The sequence below is a fragment of the Brachycentrus maculatus genome, unplaced genomic scaffold (assembly GCF_059751285.1).
Source record: "Brachycentrus maculatus isolate JH-2025_06_01 unplaced genomic scaffold, ASM5975128v1 h1tg000322l, whole genome shotgun sequence".
NCBI classification, from domain to species: Eukaryota; Metazoa; Arthropoda; class Insecta; order Trichoptera; family Brachycentridae; genus Brachycentrus; species Brachycentrus maculatus.
The window spans coordinates 326,743-348,769 of NW_028281071.1; the positions used below are offsets into that span (position 1 = coordinate 326,743).

The following is a 22,027-nucleotide window of genomic DNA, read 5'->3' on the forward strand; positions in this document are numbered from 1 at the left end:
GTACCTGCCTAAGAAACACATGAGCTTCTTTCCTACGTGACCCCTAAGAACTTTTTAATGTAACATGTTATAAGAAATTATTTGTCGGTAACGAAGCTTTTATTGCCTATTTCATTCGATTACTTTTCCCTTATGTCGTGGAATGGGGAAATGTATATAGCTTTTACAGCGCTCGGAATGTTTTTTTCTTCTCCTTCGGATATATGTCTAGGGTGAAAGTCGAATACTATTCGAGGGTTGGGGTCGAATGGTAGTAAAAAAGACTGTAAATTTTACAATTACTTTCTCTTTGAAAGACCAATAGCGTTTCTTGAAAGAATGTTGTTTTATTTTCACAATGATTGTTTGCTTAATCAAATGTTATTAAATTAAAAACAATCATTTTAATGCTTAAAAAAATAATAGAAAACCCTTATCCGCACCCAATGGTGCATAGGACACTGCGTCATATAAACGCAGTGTTATCTTGATCGTTTACACAAGAAGGAAAGGTGATCAGCCCTCCGCTTCAGGTACCATACCAGAGTAATATTGAATAAATATTCCAGTGAAAAAATCACTTATATTTATTTAACCCCCCCTGGGAATCGAACCCGGGAACTCTAGAACGGTAGCCGAGCGTGCTGACCATTACACTACGGAGGCGGACAAAAAATTAAATAAAATTATATTTTTACTTTTCTGTAACTTGCCGTTCACGAGTGTTATCATAAAACTTGGTGGAGATTTTTTTTAAATTTCTAAATTGGACCATTTATAAATTAAAACTTTACTTGGTAAATACCACTTTTTACAGGTATTTATCAAGTGTAAAGAAAAATTTTAAAACCCAATTGAATACGTATCTTCTTAAATTTCTTACAGCGAAATTATGAGTTGTTGCTCAGAAATCTTTTTAAATATTTTTTTAACGGTTTAAAAGTAAATTTTAATGATCTCTCAAATGTCATATGTAATATCAACAACAAAAAATATTAATTTGTGAAAAGAAGATTTGTATTTATTTTGTTAGTAAAAACTTTATAAGTACTTGAAGTAGCTAGCAATATATTCCAATCAAAAACATTATAGTAAGAATAAATGACTTCTAAAAAAATTATTTAGAGAAGTATTAAACTATCAATTTTGACGATCAGATTTAGCTATTAGTACAAATAATTTGTTGTCATTGAAATAATTCAGATTTTTTATCAATATCAAATTAAAAATATCGTTTTATTTCCTAATGACAAATATCAACAGCACGCGATAGTTGTAGGTACCTACTGAAAATTACGCAAATTGATGGTAAGATGAAAGATAAAACCAGTGACATAAACAGGGTTGCATTTTTATTTTATTTTTCGTTGTGTTTAAATCAGCCTCTAAACACTATTCGGGTTTACGAACATACGATGATTTACTAAACTTTATTAATATTCGTATATCTTTAGTGAGATATGCCATAGAAAAAGTTAGCGTATTTTATAGACGCTACGAACGCACCTTAATTTTTAAGCAACTAAAAAAACATATTCAATCGAATATTTGTTACCACGGAATCTGATGCCCTCGTGGAATCCTTGTCGCGTGGAGGTGTTTGCCTTAGAAAACATCGAATTACACAATTGTCGTGTTTTGTGTACTACAAAAGCACGTGTGGTGTTATGTGGTGGACTACATTTTTATTGTACGATCCCCATCACTACAATGCTGCCAGATAGAGATAGGTTTCCCGCGCCATCGAATATATGGCCAATTTGAATGCTGGCGGCGATTTTAAATAAAACACATGATTTTTTAAATATTAATTTGAGTATAAGACGCACCAGATTTTGGAAGCAATTTTTTAAAGGAAAAAGTATATCTTATAGTCCGTAAAATCGGTTCTCGATTTGTATACGACATACGATAGAACCTTAATAGTTGCACAAATTTTGACAGAAATGATGACCATGCATAAAATTTTTGTATCAAGTATATATCAATATAATTTATTTTGTCCGCATCCATAGTGTAATTTAGTTTTTTTAAGGTTTCCGCCTCCATAGTTTTTTTCACTCTGATATTTATTCAGTATTACCCTGGACTGGTACATGAAGCGGAGGGTTAATCACCTTTCCTTCATATGTTAACAATAAAGAGAACACTGCGTTTATATTATGCAGTGCCCTATGCACCACTGGGTGCGGATAAGGGTTAGGAGGAATACATTAAAGTGAACTTACGTCGGATCTATGTCCCCTGAGGTTGTAGTTGGTCCGTTGAGGAATATCGGCATTCTTCCGGCAGTGACTGGACGTGAATGTGACTCCGACTATACCCCTGACGTTCCCTGTAGCGAGCCACCCCTCTTGGTAATAATTGGTGCGATTCAGTTTCCATCCCTCATCCTGTAATGTTATTTTTTCAATTAATAGAATCCGAGCGTCAAAATGTAATTTTTATTTTTATTTTTATTTAAATACATTTATTTAAATCAAAATTTATACATATTTAGAGTTTTTTTTGCAGAGACCCACCAAGCCACCTTGTGTGTCTTGTCGGTGGAGTTCTTTTTTAATATTGTTTTAAATGATTTTAACCTAATATAGACATAAAAAAGAAAAAAAAAAGAATATAAACATTTTACAATTTCCATAAAATTAACTCTTGATATACCAATACCAATCATAATTTCAATATTTTACAGTTATAACTTTCTGAAATGTTATTTTTATACGAGTAGATAATAATAATAACCATATTCACCCCCTTAATGCTCAAAACCATTTTCACGCAAAAAATGTCCTTTTAGAGGCAAAAATCTGACACAATAACTACTATATATTATAGGCGTTTGTGCACTACACCGAATTTTTTTGACTTGAGAGACCATTTATCTTTTTTATATGAAAGAAGATGGAGTCTGAGCATCCCAGGGTATACGACCTGATATTTGGTCGGCTTAAGACATTACTTTATACACTCGTGTAACGTTCACCATTTTGTCCATTATTGAAAAAAATTAAATGATATATATTTGGATTGTCATTAGATTCCTTTCATATGTAAGTTGTTATTTTGGCTGATGGTAGTACCTTCAGTTGAAAATTTGTAAGGTGTACAGTTTTTTTCGATGGAGCCATTGAATTCTATCTTCTTTCGTATAAAACTATCGTTGGGTGAATAATCCAGTATCTGATAATAATTAATACAAAATTAATAATAACTGCTGTTTGATTAATATTCAAAATGATGAAGTAAGAATATTTGGTTGTTAGTAAAATTTTATGACAATATTCGTTGAAACCGAACGAATGGTAACTGATATTATGCGGTATAGCTTAAATATACATATAAAGAAATTAATGTAATATGTATGCCCATTTGGAGATGTGATTCTGAAACATTAAAATAAAATATAAAATAAAAAACAAACACAAAAATATGATTAAAATGAGAACATTATATCAGCGAAATCTAGCTCTAAAAGTAATACATATTTCTTCAAAGGTGTAAAAAAAACATGACATCGATTTCAAACAACGTTACTTAAGCAAACAATATCGAAATAGAAACACAAAAGCATTGTGAAACGCATTCGAACAACTGTTTTTTCAACTGGACATTTCTTTCGAACACTTTTTCTATAATATTATCAAAATATTATTGCACCCGAAAAGTTAATATTTTACCACTATGCGCGACGCTAACGTAATCCAACATCGCCGGACTAGATGAAGGTTAACTCCCATAGAAAACCCATAAACGTTCAATGTAAAAATATACAATAAAAATAATGGATAATCAATTTTGAATGTAAGACAATGGAATAAATTTCTCATCGTACGCTTTTAACCTTTGTTGAGTAAACCATATCTTAATGCATATACCTAATGTTATGATATGTGAGCAGTAGCGTGCGAAGACCCGTTTTATATTTATATAGAAAACATAAAATGGTACCGTTACCTATACGCGATATCTCCAAGTCATATTTCTGTTTATTACTGTAATTCATTCACTGTAAAATAAAGAGTTCACGCATTCATGGAAGCCCGGGTGTAACAGACATCAATAGTAAGGTAGAGGAAAGGCAATTGAGATGATGATATGGGCACATGGGACGTAGAGAACCTGAACATATTGTAAACTAGGCGATTGCCATGGATCCTCCTCGAAAGACATCGAGAGGAAGACCATAAAATTCATAGATGCTACAGAAAGATAACATAATTCGAAGGTATGGCCTAAGTGACGTTGTCTATGATAGAGGGGCCTACAACCCGAGGACGAGGGGAGAAAGAAAAGATTGGAAGGAACCAGGAAGAACAATACTGGCAAAGACAACAGCTGGAGGCGCGTTGCAGGAGCCTGGGTATCCGTGATAGTTCATAAGGAACTGTCACGAGAGGTAGTATCATACATGATTAAAATAGTGAAGGACATTGGTAACATAAACCAAAGTGGGACACAAAATGCCGAACCCTCTTCTAGTGGAACGGAAGGTCTGCTGATGACAGTCAACAGTCCGCCTTCTCCTGAGGAGTTTTACGTGGTTTTCCCCAGCAATGAGCAAATGGTGAGAAGCTCCTATTTGACCCATACTAGATTATCCCTCCTGTTCCCAACACAGATTCAAATAAAAACATATTTAACTAGCTAAAAGAAACAAAAATCCACTAAATGATCTATAAACCTTGTACATAATAAGCAAGGTAAATAATAAATGCAATTCCCATCTAAAAAAAAATTATAATAATACTGGCATTCACTGTATAATCCCAAAAGATATTTCAAATAATTTCGGAGAACGCAAACATCTTACAAAAATATTTAATATTCTTCTCACCCTCATTCGCACACAAAAATGCAAAGGGCACTACATCAAAGTGATGAAAAGTTAAGCTGATCAATAATTATATGAAGATAATATGATCAGTTTCACGCTTCAGGTCCAGGGTAATGTAAAAAAAAACTTGCTTATTTTGACTGCTCCGGAAATCGAACTAAAGACCTTCAGTATGATGTATATAATAAATGCAGTAACCACTACACGGTGAAGGTTACTGCTACAATTTTTTATATTTTTAAATCACTATAAATTTGTATATCTTGTATTTTTTTCTACGAAATCCGTTTTTAATTTAAGTTTTTCTTGGTAATTATTACTATTTCTTAAAATCTATTGTGACACGTGTTACAAAATAAAAAATAATACGTAATTAACAAATGACAATGAATAAAGCCTTCCCCCTATTGTCCATGTTCCCACTGATAAAAAAATAATAAATAATTCAATCCCTTTTCAACCTTTAACGTCCAAAGGACACAACTCTAAAATTTAGACTAAGCTTCACATACGGTGTTTAAAAATGATGCGGAATGCATCGAAACACGTGTTCACAATATTTAAGAAATAGTGGTATTTGCCAAGCATTTTTAATTAAAGTTAAATAAACAAAAATTTATTATTCCATTCTTCAATCAAATTCAATTATATTTATGTCTAATACAAGAAAAAATTCGATTTCTTTACATATGTATAACAATAAATTAAAATATATACGGAAAGGTGTTAAGGCCAGCGTGAGTGAGGGGATGTCAAACAGTTAGAAACGGATATTGGGATGAAAATTGCCTCTAAATTATGAAATGAGAAAGGTAAATTGACTATCACCGACCCACAACACACACACACCCTTATATTCCATATAAAACAAGTTACAAATGTGAACAATAAAATCTATGCATATTTATACAAATTTTACATCTCAACAAAGATGAAGAAGAATATGGAAGTCTGGGTATTTACTGGGCTTATGACCTGTCATAGACTGGTTGGGTAATCACTTTATAAGCGTATAATAAAATTTAGAATTACTACATATGTATATCACTTATCTCTGATATATGTGTAGGAGTTCCAAAAATTTTAGTAGTATGGTGAATGTTGCACTTGTGTAAAGTGATCATTTACCACCTAATGACAGGTCATAAGCCTTGTAGATACCCAGATTTCTTTAATACTCTTCATCTATTTTGAGATGTCAAAATTAATAAATAACTCCTGTGTGTAGGAACCCAAATTTGTGAACAAGTATTTGGAAACACTCAAAATATTGTGAATAAGTCTTTGAGGTTTACATTATATTTAAATACCCATTACAAGCAAACTCAAATTTATTACAAACATCTTAAATTTAACTGCTAAAAACAGTTTTTAATAAAATAAAATAATTGCAAAATACTTTTTCCACACGAAAAAATTCATTCAAGTAACCAAGTATCAAAGAAGTCACATCAAATACAAAATTCTATGGAATAATAAAAACTTTAAATTTTGCAACTGAATTAAATGTATTTTATGACTGAAAGTAATCACCAAGCACGACTAAATCTTATTATAAAGTTTTTTTGTTTGTTGACATTTGAAGAACATTGAAAAATAACTTTTATATAAAATACAACGGTTTTAGAACTCTTACCTCTTTATAAAGCCAATCAAATATACGTGGGACTGGGAAAGAAAATCAACTACTGATTGCTTATTACTGAGTACTTATTGACCCTTTATAGGAAGTTATATAACTGGAACGGGAAATACCTTTTTTCATAACATAATTTGAATAATTTTGATATATTGCCTTGATAAACAGTATAAATCATGCCGTTCGTAGCTGTTCTGGAATAATGATAACGTAATCCTTTAATTAAATAACTTGGCGCAGGTATTCAAATTAATGAACAATAAATTCATTACAGGTTGCTAAAATTGGCTTCAAACACGCTCTGACCCGGTTTTAAAAAGCCTCATTATACCATAAAAGAAATATACGGAAAAGTGTGTATATGTTTTAAAGAGGAATGTCTAGACGTGTTATTTCGTCCACTAAATTTTTTTTTTAATGAAAAAAAATGTTGTTTTCATTATTTACAAAAATACTTCGATTTCATACCATTTCTGTGAGCCTAAGTGACTCGTTATTAGAAATAGGTATCAAATTGTGGTAGAGTGGGTTCGAACCGAGAAACTCTGACTCAAGAGTCCGCGACACTAACCACGGCACCACAACGTGGTGACGTGATTTATCGTCATATCCATTAAATGTCAGCTAGATTATGTATTGTGGTACGTACAAAGAGCGGTAAAATAAAACATACCTCCATTAATTTATTAGAAATTGTATTAAAAGTTAAGGACATTTTATTTAACGCGAGAAATGAAGATGTCATTAAGAACTAACAAAAATGTGTAATTTAGAATTTTATTTCGTATACCTAATTTTATTATTAAATATCATTCCGATTTGTTATGTTTTTTATTATTATAAATAATGGCGTTGCATATAGAATATATTGCTTTTGCCAATGTCAAGTTGAAGATGAAGTAAAAGCTCGCTAATACATGGGTACTATAAAAAATCTTATATAATATGACGAAATATGTCGTCATACACATTAGAGATATTGGTATATACCGTCTTACCAGGTTAACAGGTTAATATTTGAAGGATTTAGTATACCCTATTCTTATCGCAGCGCATTATTAAAAAGATTTCAAACCTCAAAAGGGTCGAGGGAGATACGAGAATAGCTGAAGGGTGGGATATTATTGGCGGTTCCAAAAAAGATAAATTTCTCTTTTGTAAAAGAAATAAATTTCCCACGAGACCGTAAAAGCAAAGGGTTACAAAATATCATTTACCCATTCAAATAGTATAAAAGTAAAATAATTTTCTAAATCTCAAAGGCTATTAACATTTATTACTCACATATGTTTTAAGTTGCTCATAATTTTCATATTTGTTTAATTTGTAGCTCCTTAATTCCTTCACGTCCATACATCTTCAAATAAATATGAGTGATTTGTCACTATAATATTTATTCAATATTACCCTGGACTGGTACCTGAAGCGGAGGGCTGATCACTTTTCCTTTATGTGTTAATAATCAACATAACACTGTGTTTATATGATGCAGTGCCCTATGCACCATCATGATGCGGATAAAGGCTTGAAGATATAAATATATATATATATATATATATATATATATATATATATATATATATATATATATATATATATATATATATATATATATATATATATATATATATATATATATATATATATATATATATATATATATATATATATATATATATATATATATATATATATATATATATATATATATATATATATATATATATATATATATATATATATATATATATATATATATATATATATATATATATATATATATATATATATATATATAAATAAATCATTTATATTGTATTATATCTCTATTGGTGTTGCATGATAGGTATCCAATGCATTAATAGCTTTTCCTTTCGTTGTTTCATATAGTATTTTTTTAATCATCTGTACGACGTATTAAATAACCACAAATAAAGCCTCACCCCATACACCCCTCTGCATCAAGCAGAATACAATGGTCGTCTCCCATTCGGGTTTTGTAATTCAAGGATCGATCACTACATGATCCGATTGTTTGCGTTAGCACTCCCCACAGCGATATTGATACCTCTTTGAAAGCCATCAATAATTCTCAACACTGGGCGCACCTACCCAATTCACCCTACTTCATCCAAAAATAATTTCTCATTTTCCGTTTCCTGCTGCTTTACGCATCTGGGCCTAGGCGATAGGCTGTGTACAAAAAAAGTTATAATAAGTATACCATAGAAAATGTATAACGTACGTAACGTGCATAGATGAACTACTTAATTACATAGCTTTTTATTTTATTAAAAAAAAACTAACTAACCATCACGCCGCTTCACCGCAGGGGTAGGCGCCACTCTGTCTTTGCAAACATTCTTCGCCTCTTCCACGTTCATGCATCTCCTCATACATGCCCACCGATTGTTTTTATTTCATGAATCCGATTGTATTATTAAATGATTTGGAATTAACATTGTGGAATGACATATTGATTATTAAAAATTAAACCCTCGTACTAGATCACTAATTGAATTTTATTCCATTTCACGCGACTAGTTTCGAAAACTACAGATGTTTTCATCTACATGTGATAAAAAAGTTTTTGTGATCATCTGTAGATGAAAACATTTGTAGTTTTTGAAACTAATCATGTGAAATGAAATAAAACGTCAAAAGTGGTATGATACAAGTATTTAATTTTTAATATCCGATTGTTTGTGGATATTAAATTTTAGAATAATAATAATGTACTGATCATGTTTACTCTATCTTTTGACCAACATTTATAGAATCTTCACATCTTTTTATGCATAAGGTACTGCAATGAATGGATGTAGTGTACGGTTGCCATTCATCCCGAAACGTCGGGAATATAAAAATACTTACTGGACATAGAAACATATTTTAATATTGAGCTACTGAGGTCCTGAAAGAACCTTTCTCTCCTCCGTCGACAAAATTTTCAAACGTAAACGGTTTAGGTATAATGTATTAAATACTTTCTCTGACAATGAAGATTTGAACGAAAAAATATCAAAGAAATAAAATTAAAAATATTTCATCCAAAGATTATGGATGGTTAAATCTACGGAATTAAGATAAAAATTGTATTTTTTGTAATGAAGATTTGTACGAAAAAATATCAAACAATTAAAATAAAAAAATATCTCATCCAAAGATTATGGATGGTTAAATCTACGGAATTAAGATGAAAATTGTATATTTTGTAATGAAGATTTGTACAAAAAAAATATCAAACAAATAAAATAAAAAAATATCTCATCCAAAGATTATGGATGGTTAAATCTACGGAATTAAGATAAAAATTGTATTTTTTGTAATGAAGATTTGTACAAAAAATATCAAACAAATAAAATAAATAAATATCTCATCCAAAGATTATGGATGGTTAAATCTACGGAATTAAGATAAAAAATGTATTTTTTGTAATGAAGATTTGTACAAAAAAATATCAAACAAATAAAATTTTAAAAAATATCTCATCCAAAGATTATGCATGGTTAAATCTACGGAATTAAGATAAAAATTGTATTTTTTGTAAAGAAGATTTGTACAAAAAATATCAAACAAATAAAATAAAAATATATCTCATCCAAAGATTATGGATGGTTAAATCTACGGAATTAAGATAAAAATTGTATTTTTTGTAATGAAGATTTGTACAAAAAAATATCAAACAAATAAAATTTTAAAAAATATCTCATCCAAAGATTATGGATGGTTAAATCTTCGGAATTAAGATAAAAATTGTATTTTTTAATTCCTAAGAGGGTAAGGAACAAATGTTGTTTTTAATATGAAGGGAAAATAACAATAGTTAAGAACGCCTAAACAAGCACTTTATTTCCTGTATAATATTTTGTTTTTGTACTTTATTTTGATCAAAGGATATTTTCTCAGTTCATATTATCTCTTTTGTTAACCCGAGGCCCTTTTGTGAGATATTACGATTATTCTTTCAGTAAAGGTAAGAAAATATGTTTGCGTTGATTGAAGCAGGTTATGTATTATATATTTTTTTCTCAAACTCGGTAAATTAGGAACCTAATAAAAATTGCTACACGTTTTACTTTTAGCGGTGTATTTTTCTGACATCAATTATTGGTTCTTTGTATATAATTTGAAATGAATTTCAAACGACAATCTCAATTTGACGCAAAGTATGTTACTCTTAGCAACAGGGCCGGATTTACCAATTTGCATTGTCCGAAGTCTGAAAAATAAGAATCTTCATTTTTATATTTACTGTTAAATGTCTTATTAAAAGTTTTATTAAATTATTCGAAATATCTTTCTTTTATACTTATATTGTATCTTCTTCTTCTTCTTCTTTTAGGACTAGGTCCTGTCATTCTCGGGTCGCTCCTGGGAGGTGGAAAACCAGCTATCCTTCCATCGTTTAGGTGGTCTTCCTGGGGGTCTGATCCCGCCTATGCTGCTGTCCGCTGCCACCCTCACCACTCGATCCGAACTCGCTCTTCTCATATGATCTCTCCAGAAACGTCTTCTTTCTCTTCCCCATCGCACAACATCTTCAACATCGCAAATTTTTCTTATATCTGAGTTTCTTACTCTGTCGCGAAGTGTTAGGCCTGCAATGGGTCGTAGAGTCTTCATTATATTGTATGTTAACAGTAATTTATTTAAAAAAAAAACAATATATAATATTTCGCAATGTCTTTGATATTGTAAAATTATTCAATCCATATTAGTTTTTAACCGGTACTTTATTTTTTTTCTTCTTTTTTTCTGCGTCGTTATCCTCACAGATGGAGGAAAGTCTGTCATCTTCTGTGTGATGATTGGTTCGCTTCTTTCATGGAAGTCTCCACCAATTTTTATCTTCGGATCGTCTCTTCAACTCAGCATACCCGCTACAGAGTATGTCGGATATAATTTGGTACATGTAGGTTAAGAGGGGCCATCCTCTGTAGTTTGTGCCTTCGCACATGCTCACCACAATCGTAAGAAGAGGCCTAGGTATCTTATATTATGATTTCATTAATTGATTCGGCACTCACTTTGTGGTAAAATCTAACCATTTTTAATTTATGTTTTACTTAGTTAAAGTAAAGTACAGTAGATTTTAAGAAATAGTGGTATTTACTAAGTAAAGCATTCATTAAAAATCTTGTATTATGGCCTATCCATTTGACTCTTAATCGAAATCTGGCATCGACATACATTTAGTTATTTTATAATTGAATTTTTTCCTTCTCGCTATTCAGGGAATTCAGAGCATATGTACGTCTTCAACAACATATAATAAAATACGCTCCTGCATATTGTAGCATTGAGAATCCTCATACAAATATAAATTCATTAATTTTCCACGTATATTTCAAATCAGCGTGTATGAGCGGCAATGCCGCCGAAATAATATTTTTGTAACACAAAAGGCTAAATATTTTTAAACGACGACAAACCTTGAATAGTCAATACGTTTCGGAGCAAACAAAGAAACACGACGAGCGCTCCTTTGCAACAAGCAGAATTGAAAAATATTCTGTTCGGGTTTCCATTCCGTGTGTCGTATGTCGATATAAAACATGTATGTGGCTCAGGGGGGGACTGGGCGACAAAGCCACGACGAGACGCCGCGAGAAGCCACGAGACGTCGCGACGCACCACGCAGCGTCACATCGGCGCGTTCCGTCGCCGTTATAAATAATAAATACTCCTACAGCCTAATTTATTTGATATCAGTAAACCGTTGCGAACGAAATACAGGAAATAAATAGGTGAAGTTACATTTAGGAACGATTTAACACGTAAGCGAAAATGGGGGAATCAGATTGTGTGAAGATTTATTATATTTCTTGGATTTCGTCGTTTAAACCCTTTAACACCCAAGCTGCGATAAAAACACGTTCTCGACCACTTTTTAAACTTAAGGTTAGAAGTCAAATCAGATTTTATTCCATTCGAGTTTCATTCCAGCATTTTCCCTTTTTTTCTTGTGTTTCCTTGTAAAATTAATATTTCATTTTATTATGTAAGAAATTGAAAAAAGTATGTTAGGTTTGAAGTCAAATCAGATTTCGTTATTTTCAAGTTTTTATTATAGCATTTTTCTCGAAAAAACTTACGTATTTTTCCTTGTAAAATACATATTTAATTTAAAAAGTATATTTTATTAGAAAATGATATTTAAAACTAGCTGTACCCAACCGTGCGTGTGCTGTGACTAATTCTGATTAAATAAAAAAAGAAAGAAAATATAAAAAACACATTTTTAATATGTAAAATTTCACATGGCTTGGAAAGCAATAAAAATATTTTTGAAATTTTTGATGATAACAACATGCAATGTAACAACAATGCAATAAAAACCATTTTAAATATTAAATTAAAGCAGCTTTTAATTTTGCGTAAGTTGCTGTTACTTTCAACAGATGGCGCTGCCATTGCGTTAAATTATTTAATTGAAGTTTTTACCTGTTGTATTTAAAAAAAATTGTCGCGTATGCGAATGCAACATTTTGTCAAAAAATCAATGTAATCAATGAATAACATAAGGAGATATAAGATTTTAAACAAACGAAGATTTTCATTTTAATTTATATTGTATATGAAAACTATTTTTATTGTGATTACAATTACATATGATGACACTCACATTTTGTTTAAAGTAATTTTTTGACACACAAAAAATATATTAATAATATCTAAATAGGATAAAAAAAAAATTATACAAGCATTTATCCCGAATACAACCACGTATAAAGCTACGAAATTTTACTAGGCACAAAAGGGTTAAGAAAAATATCTTTAAAAAATACATTTGGAAAACCCAAACATTCTAGATTCTAGGTGATTTAAGATTCAATCCCATGGGTCCAAGATATATTTCAAAGTATTTTTTGAATCACAAACATCTGTCTTCAAATACAGGAAATACGTAACCAGTTTCTGACATTTCTCAACTCATTTCTTCTTATAAAAAGAAAATGTAAACTGTAAGTTAATTTTATTCGCCCAAATGTCCATTCGGCGAAAAGCCATTCAACCAACTGAGTCACTAAACGGTGAAAAAATGATGATACCAAAAAAATTACTAACCATCACGCCGCTTCCCCGCAGAGGTAGGCAAGCGTAGCCATTACAGTAGGCAAACGCACTAACCACAACACTATAGAGGCGGGCATTACAATAATCATTTAAAGGGTAGTAATGTAAATTACAACTAACTAACTAACTGACCATCACGCCGCTTCCGCGCAGGGGTAGGCAGGGAGAATAGAACGCCACACCAATCTACCTTTGAAAACAATTTTCGCCTATTCCACATGCATGCATCTCCTCATACCCCCCGATTATTCCGACTACCATCTAAATACTTGATAATGCCGAGTTTTCCTCGGTCTTGCTCTGCTATGATAAACCTACTTCAATATTTTAAGAGCGCTTTATGTGATCGCGTCCGAAATAAAATTTAAGCTATAGAAATAATGATTTCTTCGTATAATGTACAGTATGTATAATATAAATTATTTTTTTGTTCACATATTTTGTGGCACATTTTATAAAACTTTATAAAATATATCTCTTCATTCCTTGCACCAAAGTTATTTGATTTGCTGCCTTTAACCATTAAGAATTCCAGTAGTGATAATGTCTTTAAGAACAGTGTCCGTCAATGGTTACTTCTCGTTGGAAGGGACAAGGTAGAAAGTGAATTAATTAAAGTCCAGGTGTAATTATTTTATTGTAAAACCTTTATACTGTAAATTGTTATTTTATTTTTTGAATGTAATGTATATAATCTAATAATTTTAAAAAAATAATAATTAATTAAGAAAATTAAAAAAAAATGTATTAACATGTAAGTATTTCAGCTCAACACAGGCCATGCCTAAAGAGCCGTAAAACATATAGTAAAAATATATATATATTTCTATGAAATAAATAAATTAATAAAATATTTAAAAAGAATAGTATAAAACTTTGATTATAACCACTTTTATTTTTGGTACATTTCTCCAACCGATTTCGACAAGAACCTTGTCATCTTTAGGGATGGACGGTACTTAAACTTAAATTTGTGAAATGTTCAAAGGGTAGGCGAGATAGGGTAAGATGGGGGATTAAGTGAGGGGATAGAGACGTGGAATTTTTATTACTATTATTTCTAGAAATAGGAAAAATATTGAAAATAAAACCCTGTGAATGCCCAGACTTGGATTTTAAGATATCACTAATAATAAAAATTATTATAAATGACTCCTCCGAAGTGAAAATTCCAGTATTCGTAAACAAAAATTTGGACACACTAGAAATATTGTGAATACAAATAACTGGTGAAAAATAATAATAATAATAATAAAACCCTTATCCGCACCCTAATGGTGCATAGGGCACTGCGTCATATAAACGCAGTGTTATCTTGATCGTTTACACATGAAGGAAAGGTGATCAGCCCTCCGCTTCAGGTACCAGTCCAGGGTAATATTGAATAAATATGACAGTGAAAAAAATCACTTATATTTATTTTACCCCCCTTGGGAATCGAACCCGGGACCTCCAGAACGGTAGCCAAGCGTGCTGACCATTACACTACGGAGGCGGAAAAATAAGTTTGATAAAATTTAAAATTATATTTTCAGATGTCTCCTACAATGTAAAATAATTTGAAAAGAGTCTTACATGTATTTCTGCAATTAAAAACTCAATTTTTCAACTATACGTTAAATGTCACCGAATAAGTAGCAAGTCTTTTCAATTGAAGTATAAATATATGGTCCGAAATTCTTAATAATGTGGTTGTCGATCATGGGTAGAATGATAAATGTAACACGTGCATAAAGTGATCACTTAAACTTTTGTCCGCCTCCGTAGTGTAATGGTCAGCATGCTCGCCTACCGTTCTGGAGGTCCCGGATTCGATTCCCAGGGGGGTTTAATAAATACAAGTGATTTTTCCACTCTAATATTTATTCAATATTACACTGGACTGGTACCTGAAGTGGAGGGCGGATCACCTTTCCTTCATGTGTAATCGATCGAGATAACACTGCGTTTATATGAAGCAGTGCCCTATGCACCATTGGGGTGCGGTAAGGGATTTAAAACCCATTAAATACAAAACTTATTTTACCTGTTTATTGAGATATAAATAAATAATCTTGACTTGTTGGGTTGTGGTCCCGTGGATAGTGTCGCAGATGTTTAAGTCAGAGTTTCTCGGTTCGAACCCACTCTACCACAATTTGATACCTATTTATAATAATGAACCGCTTAGGCTCACAGAAATAGTATAAAATTGAAATAATTGTGCAAATAATAAAAACTTAAGTTTTTCTCTTTTAAATAAAAAATAATAATAATAAAACAGTATTATGTACAATATTACAATTTAATTATTCTCAGCCCTAAACTAATTTGCAGGCCCGCGAGCTGTGAGCTGATCCGGGCCTGGAGCACGCAGTCGACTGAACATTGCATTGTCTATTTTTATAAGTGATGGATTTCTATTTTCTGTACTGAACAAGGTTACAATACTAGTTTGCCATTTCGATACTGTACACAAGTCGGTTAATATTTTAATGGTCAACTCTGATGCACGTAATATTATGAGTCATATTTTAATAAACTCGCGCGTTCTATTTTTACTACTAGTTATTATTTCATTTGTAATGTAGGTTAATAATAACGACGTGTTTTAATATATATAAATATATATCGCTCACTCCTTTCAACAACGTCATATATCAAAAAACTTGTTTTTTCAGGAGATCGTTTTTAAAGTTTGAAAATATAGTAAAATATATTAAAAATATATATGAAGCCGCTTATTGAACTTTTTACTGTGCAACAGATCTGTATAGATAAAACCTGAATGTTTTTTCTCCATTTGAAAAATATTAAGTACATTAAAAAAAAAAATAAACAATACCTTTTCTTCAAAATGCAAAAACAACACTTTCTGCCCTGTAGCGAGTAAATATTATGTTAAAAATATGCCGCTTTTGCTGGGATATAGTACATTTTCTGGGCATTCCGAAAACATGCACAACTGAAAGTTGACGATTTTTGATATTTGACTTTGTTAAAAGGAGTAAGCGATATATATATATATATATATATATATATATATATATATATATATATATATATATATATATATATATATATATATATATATATATATATATATATATATATTCTTTTAGCCTTTTTCCAGACTAAATAGTGCACAGGGCACTGCATCGTATCGACACAGTGTTGCATTGATCTTTAATTACATGAAGACCTCCAGCATGGCAGCTGAACACGCCAACCATTATACTATGAAGGCGGATGTATAGATATATAATTTTTTTTAGTAAATCACCGTAGCCCTCTATCCTATCTGACTTCCTTCTCTATAATATTACCCTGGATTAGTGTCGGGTTGTGGTCCCGTGGTTAGTGTCGCGGACTCTTAAGTCAGAGTTTCTCGGTTCGAACACACTCTACCACAATTTGATATCTAATTCTAAAAATGAGCAGCTTAGGCTCACAGAAATAGTTTGAAATCGAACTATTTGTGTAAATAATAAAAACACAAATCTTTGTCTTTTTTATAATAAAAATTGTATTATATCGCTTGTAAGGTTATCTTGGAGCTAAGTATTAATAAATGCCCAGGTTTTTTTTCCCGTAAGATATATAATATTCTCAAATAAATAACTGTTTCCCGAGTACGCTCATGTTCGTGAATTGTGAACTCCTTTCCTTTTCTTTATGGTATTTTCCGAGATGTGCTCCAGAAAATGAAATGAAAGCACTCCCCGTTAAGAGTAACCCTTCGCCCCATATTTCCTCTCTCTTTCTCTCGGCACTCTCGTTCTTCCTCTTCAAGAACCCTCGAGGAGAACAACTCTTCAAAATTACCAGAAATATCACTAACAAGGCGCTAGTATATATTGTATACCTAATAATAGCGCAGATACCATTTTTGTATATATCTATAGAAAGGGTTTAAGCAACACGCCATATTTTTTTCCATATTCCGAATCGTCTTTCCAAGATAGCAAAAAATAATTTAAAAATTACTAAAATAATTCAAAATGATTATTATTTAAAATTGTGTAACTCGATTAAAAATGCATATATTTTATATTATTTATGTACTCCTAAATAAAAATAAAAAACCTTTTCGTTCATTTATTAAAATTTTTCCGGCAAAAAAATTGCAAACCCTTCGTTCTTTGGCCCTTACAAATGTTCGATTACGAGAGGCGCTGAAATATTTTATTTTATTTTATTTTCAATGTTTTTGTAGAATCCACGAATGAAAAAACGTTTATATAAAACCTACTAAAAATCTATTTTTCACATGGGTCCGGTGTATCCCCTTAACTGATGCCGCCAAATTTAATTGCCAATGCAATATATCAAGAGGTATGAAATTAATATAATTTTAACTGTGTAAAAATGAAATCTGAAAAGTCGACAAAATATTTGGGTCTAACAATAGATTGTCAACTCAAATGGAACCAGCACATAGAAAAAATTGTGAACAAACTTAGGTATCTGACATATATTTTTAAACGTTTGTCTAGTTATGTCCATCCTAACACCAACAAAATGGTCTATCATGCACTTGTACAGTCTTCTCTTTGTTATGGAATAATTGGATGGGGGGGAGCATTCAATATTCACTTAAAGCCTTTAGAAACAGTCCAAAAACTTATTATTAAAATCATGCTTAAAAAAAATTCTACTTTTCCTTCCAACCAATTATTTCAGGAAGCCGAACTTTTGGAGCTACGAGAAATCTATTGCCAACAGTGTCTAAAATATGTTTATTTGCGCCAACATTTATTTTCTAAAAATAATAATAGATCTAGCCAACGAATTAATAATTTATTAGAAATCCCTTTTTGTAAATCCAGACTTGCGCAAAGACACTCATTTTTCATAGCTCCAAAACTGTTCAACTTATTCCACAAAGACTATTTGTTAGATGTTAATTCCCTTAGTTCGTGTAAATTTAAAAATTTGCTTAGATTATTTATAAAAGAGACAGATTTAAGTTCCTTTTTCATTTAGCACATGATCGCTAGCTTTTTACTTTTTTACTTTGTCATCTTTTTTATGTTTAAGTTTTAATTCAAAAAAAAAATTGCTCCCTGAGAGTCATTTTTTTTTTGTATTTAAATTAAGTTTTTTGTATTTTGTATTAACTAATTATACTTAGAAACCTATACCCTTATACCCTGTACTATGACTATATATTTTGTTTACCCACACACAGGCCATGCCTTTGTGGGATCTTTTTTTGTATTCATTTTTATTTTTTATAAATATTTTTTGTTTTTGAATTTATGTAATGCAAAAGAATTTTAAATAAATAAAAAAAATATATAATAATTTTTTTTTAATCAATCTCCAATTATTCCCTACTCGACACTTGCTCCCCTTATTTTGGTTTTTGTAAAAAATTACGTTGGAATTGTTTTTGACCTTCGTGTCACACCGCATTTTACACACATATAAAAGTATAGTACGATTTATGGTGCAGACGCGTTTCAATAACTGAAATAAATTCAGACGAAAAGCTCTCGCTGTTATACTTGGGTCCCCGAGAAATAAATAATGTTTTATATTGAAATAGTGTCTAAACCCACAGAACATAAGTTAATATATTTAATTCAATTTCATCGTTAACTAGTGTACCGAATTTGATTGACCGTAGCATTAAATTAATTTTTATTGATGAAAATATTAAAATGTGTTTTTTTAAGCGAAGTCAAACAAAAAGCTTACAAACTTAAATATGTATACTTAGTAACAATAAAAAACATCGGAATATTTTAAAATTACCTTAAAAACAGAAATACTGGATAAATTCTATACCTAGCAAGTTAAAAAATTTTATTTTTCTATTTTTAAGTTACAAAAAGATATAAGTAGGTTTATTTTAAATATTAAAATCAAACACTGATTTTTAGGTTGTAAATTTTATTTTTTTAAATATTTAAAAATAAATTTCGTGACAATTGTTTCGCCTTATTAGGGAATTATCAAACTACTGTTTTAATAATACCCTAATACAAGGCAAAACAATTGTCACGAATTTTATTTTTCATTTTCATTTCGTTGAAAATAAAATTTACTATCTAGTAGACCCTAAAAATTAGCGTTTGATTTTAATATTTGAAATACATATAAATTATGGAGTTCTACAAATTAAACGCTCAATAAATGAACATAGAGATACTTCAAATTTTGAATTGATTTACATTCAAAAGGGTCAACCTTATTTTTTTTTAATTGGTTTACTAGAAATGGCCCATTTGCCTTTACGCTAAATCCGGCCCTGCGTTCATTAAATTTCTGACAAACAAGCGACGAAACAAAGACTTCATTAAAACTACAACATGCCGTTTTAATTAAACTTCTGCTTTAAACAAATTTAATTATTTATCCAATAAATTCAATTATGGGTAATAATTGGATAAAAATAGAAATATAATAATTCTATGTTTTCCAATAATTTGGTGATCGTGTTACTGGGTGACCTTTTAAATGGATTATTATCTCATTCCTATTTTTGCTCGTAATATTTATATCCAATCAGTATGGATAAATAAATTCAATGAATACAGGCGTAATGATGATGATGATAGGTATTGCGTGTGTAAAAATCGATGTAGTAATGAACTCAACATCAGGATCAAATTTAATCGAAAATAATATAAAACCAACCAACCAAAAAAATATACATTTCTATACAACATTTCTAGTTGAGGTTAAACCTTGAATTATTTATGTTTAAATCGTGTTTTTTTCTGGCAGAGAAAATCTAAAATTCCTGGTTACTAAAGAGTCAATATGTACAGAGGAACGAAAGTGTGCCTTGTGACCATTTTATCCAGATTCGATTCCCAGGGGGGGGGGGTCACAATAAATTTTAAGTAATCAATTGTTTTTATCACTCTATCGTTTATTTGATATTATCTTGGACTAGTATCCGAAGCGCAGGACTGATCACCTTATCTTAATAAAATTGCATCAAATTAATACAGTGCCCTATGCACCATTATAAGCGGATAATGGTCAGTAGTAGTAGTATTAGTAAGAAAACAGATAAAACTCGTTTTAATATTTTGATAGATAAGCTTATATAGTATAAGTTTTATATACATATATATATATATATATATATATATATATATATATATATATATATATATATATATATATATATATATATATATATATATATATATATATATATATATAAATATATATATATATGTATATACATATATATATATATATATATATATATATATATATATATATATATATATATATATATATATATATATATATATATATATATATATATATATATATATATATATATATATATATATATATATATATATATATATATATATATATATATATATATATATTCATATATTTAAATAAATATTTTTGGGTGAGTATAAACTACGGAGTTTTACAATAATTTATACATTATACACAGCGTACAAAAGGCGTAAACAATTTTAAAGATAAAATCAAATAAAGGATTAGGAAAACAAACCTCTGGCAGTTCGTCTGGCACTTTGCCCATCCATGACAGCGACAGAATGGAGCAATCACACTTCGCACTCGTATTTTGTTCGAAATGAAGGTGCATGGCGAACAAATTTCAATTTTTCACTTTCTACCGCTGCAAAACCCAACTCGCGCCTCGACACTCGTCAAACAACACATCGTGTAGATACTGCAAGCGGGAGACGTATGAAAATTAAATAAGTTCGGAAAATATCATAAAAACATGTCCAGTATTTTCCCCAATCGCGAGCACTTTTTGAGACGTTTAAAAATAAATTGTCAGAAACATCTGTATCGTTAAACTGGTTTCTATCTGTCGAGACTTGATAGTATTTTAAGTTTTCACGAAAGCGACGTCAAACCACCCCTAAACAAGTCTTTGTATTGATTTCCCACTCCGGAGGGGGAAACTCCAGGGTGAACGTGAAATGTTCACGTTGTTTCACCTCCGAAGTATTTATTTTACTCCGAGCGGAGACATCTAGCGGCAACAATACGAACTTCTGTGACAATACTCGCGGGAACGTCTCGCGCATGCGCCTTGTTCGGAAAATCCTGTTTTATTTCAAATCACCCGCGGGCGCGAATTACGCGGTGTTTTCAAGGAATTTATTTGGCCTTGTTATAAAATAGTGCCTTCTAGATCAAATATATAGAATCCGCGATCTCAATTATGTAAAATATAACTATTTAAAATTAATTTTAAGTTCTGTGCTAACATTTCTTGGTGGAACTGCATCACATAAAATAAAATAACTATATAGTTGTTTTTCCACATATATTTTATTTGACCAGTGACCGGATTTCGTCGTTACCGACATCATCATACTAGTCCACCCCAGTTATAAGATAAAACAAAGTTATTTTATTTTATAACTATGTATATATAAAATGATGATTTTATTGTGAACATATTTCCTTGACTAATGTTAATATCCAATAGACCATATATTAAGAAAATTTAAAAAAAATCACTGACAATAATTATTTTTTTAAACGGGATAAAT

General features: G+C 30.6%; 1 protein-coding gene across 3 annotated transcripts in view; it reads right to left on the minus strand.

Moving 5' to 3' along the window:
• Positions 1–21,489, minus strand: part of Tusp (WD40 superfamily protein Tusp) — a 59,290-nt gene extending 37,801 nt beyond the window's left edge. Inside the window, exons 1-2 of one of the 3 annotated variants that reach the window (XM_088268358.1) lie at positions 21,007–21,489; positions 2,208–2,372 (exon numbers count right to left, since the gene is read on the minus strand). In XM_088268358.1, coding sequence (XP_088124484.1) covers positions 2,208–2,372; positions 21,007–21,102 — 261 coding nt within the window. In that variant the 5' untranslated portion in view covers positions 21,103–21,489. The remainder of the gene's footprint in view (positions 1–2,207; positions 2,373–21,006) is intronic. The other 2 variants (XM_088268356.1, XM_088268357.1) reach the window with 2 other exon arrangements.
• Positions 21,490–22,027: the final 538 nt, after the last annotated feature.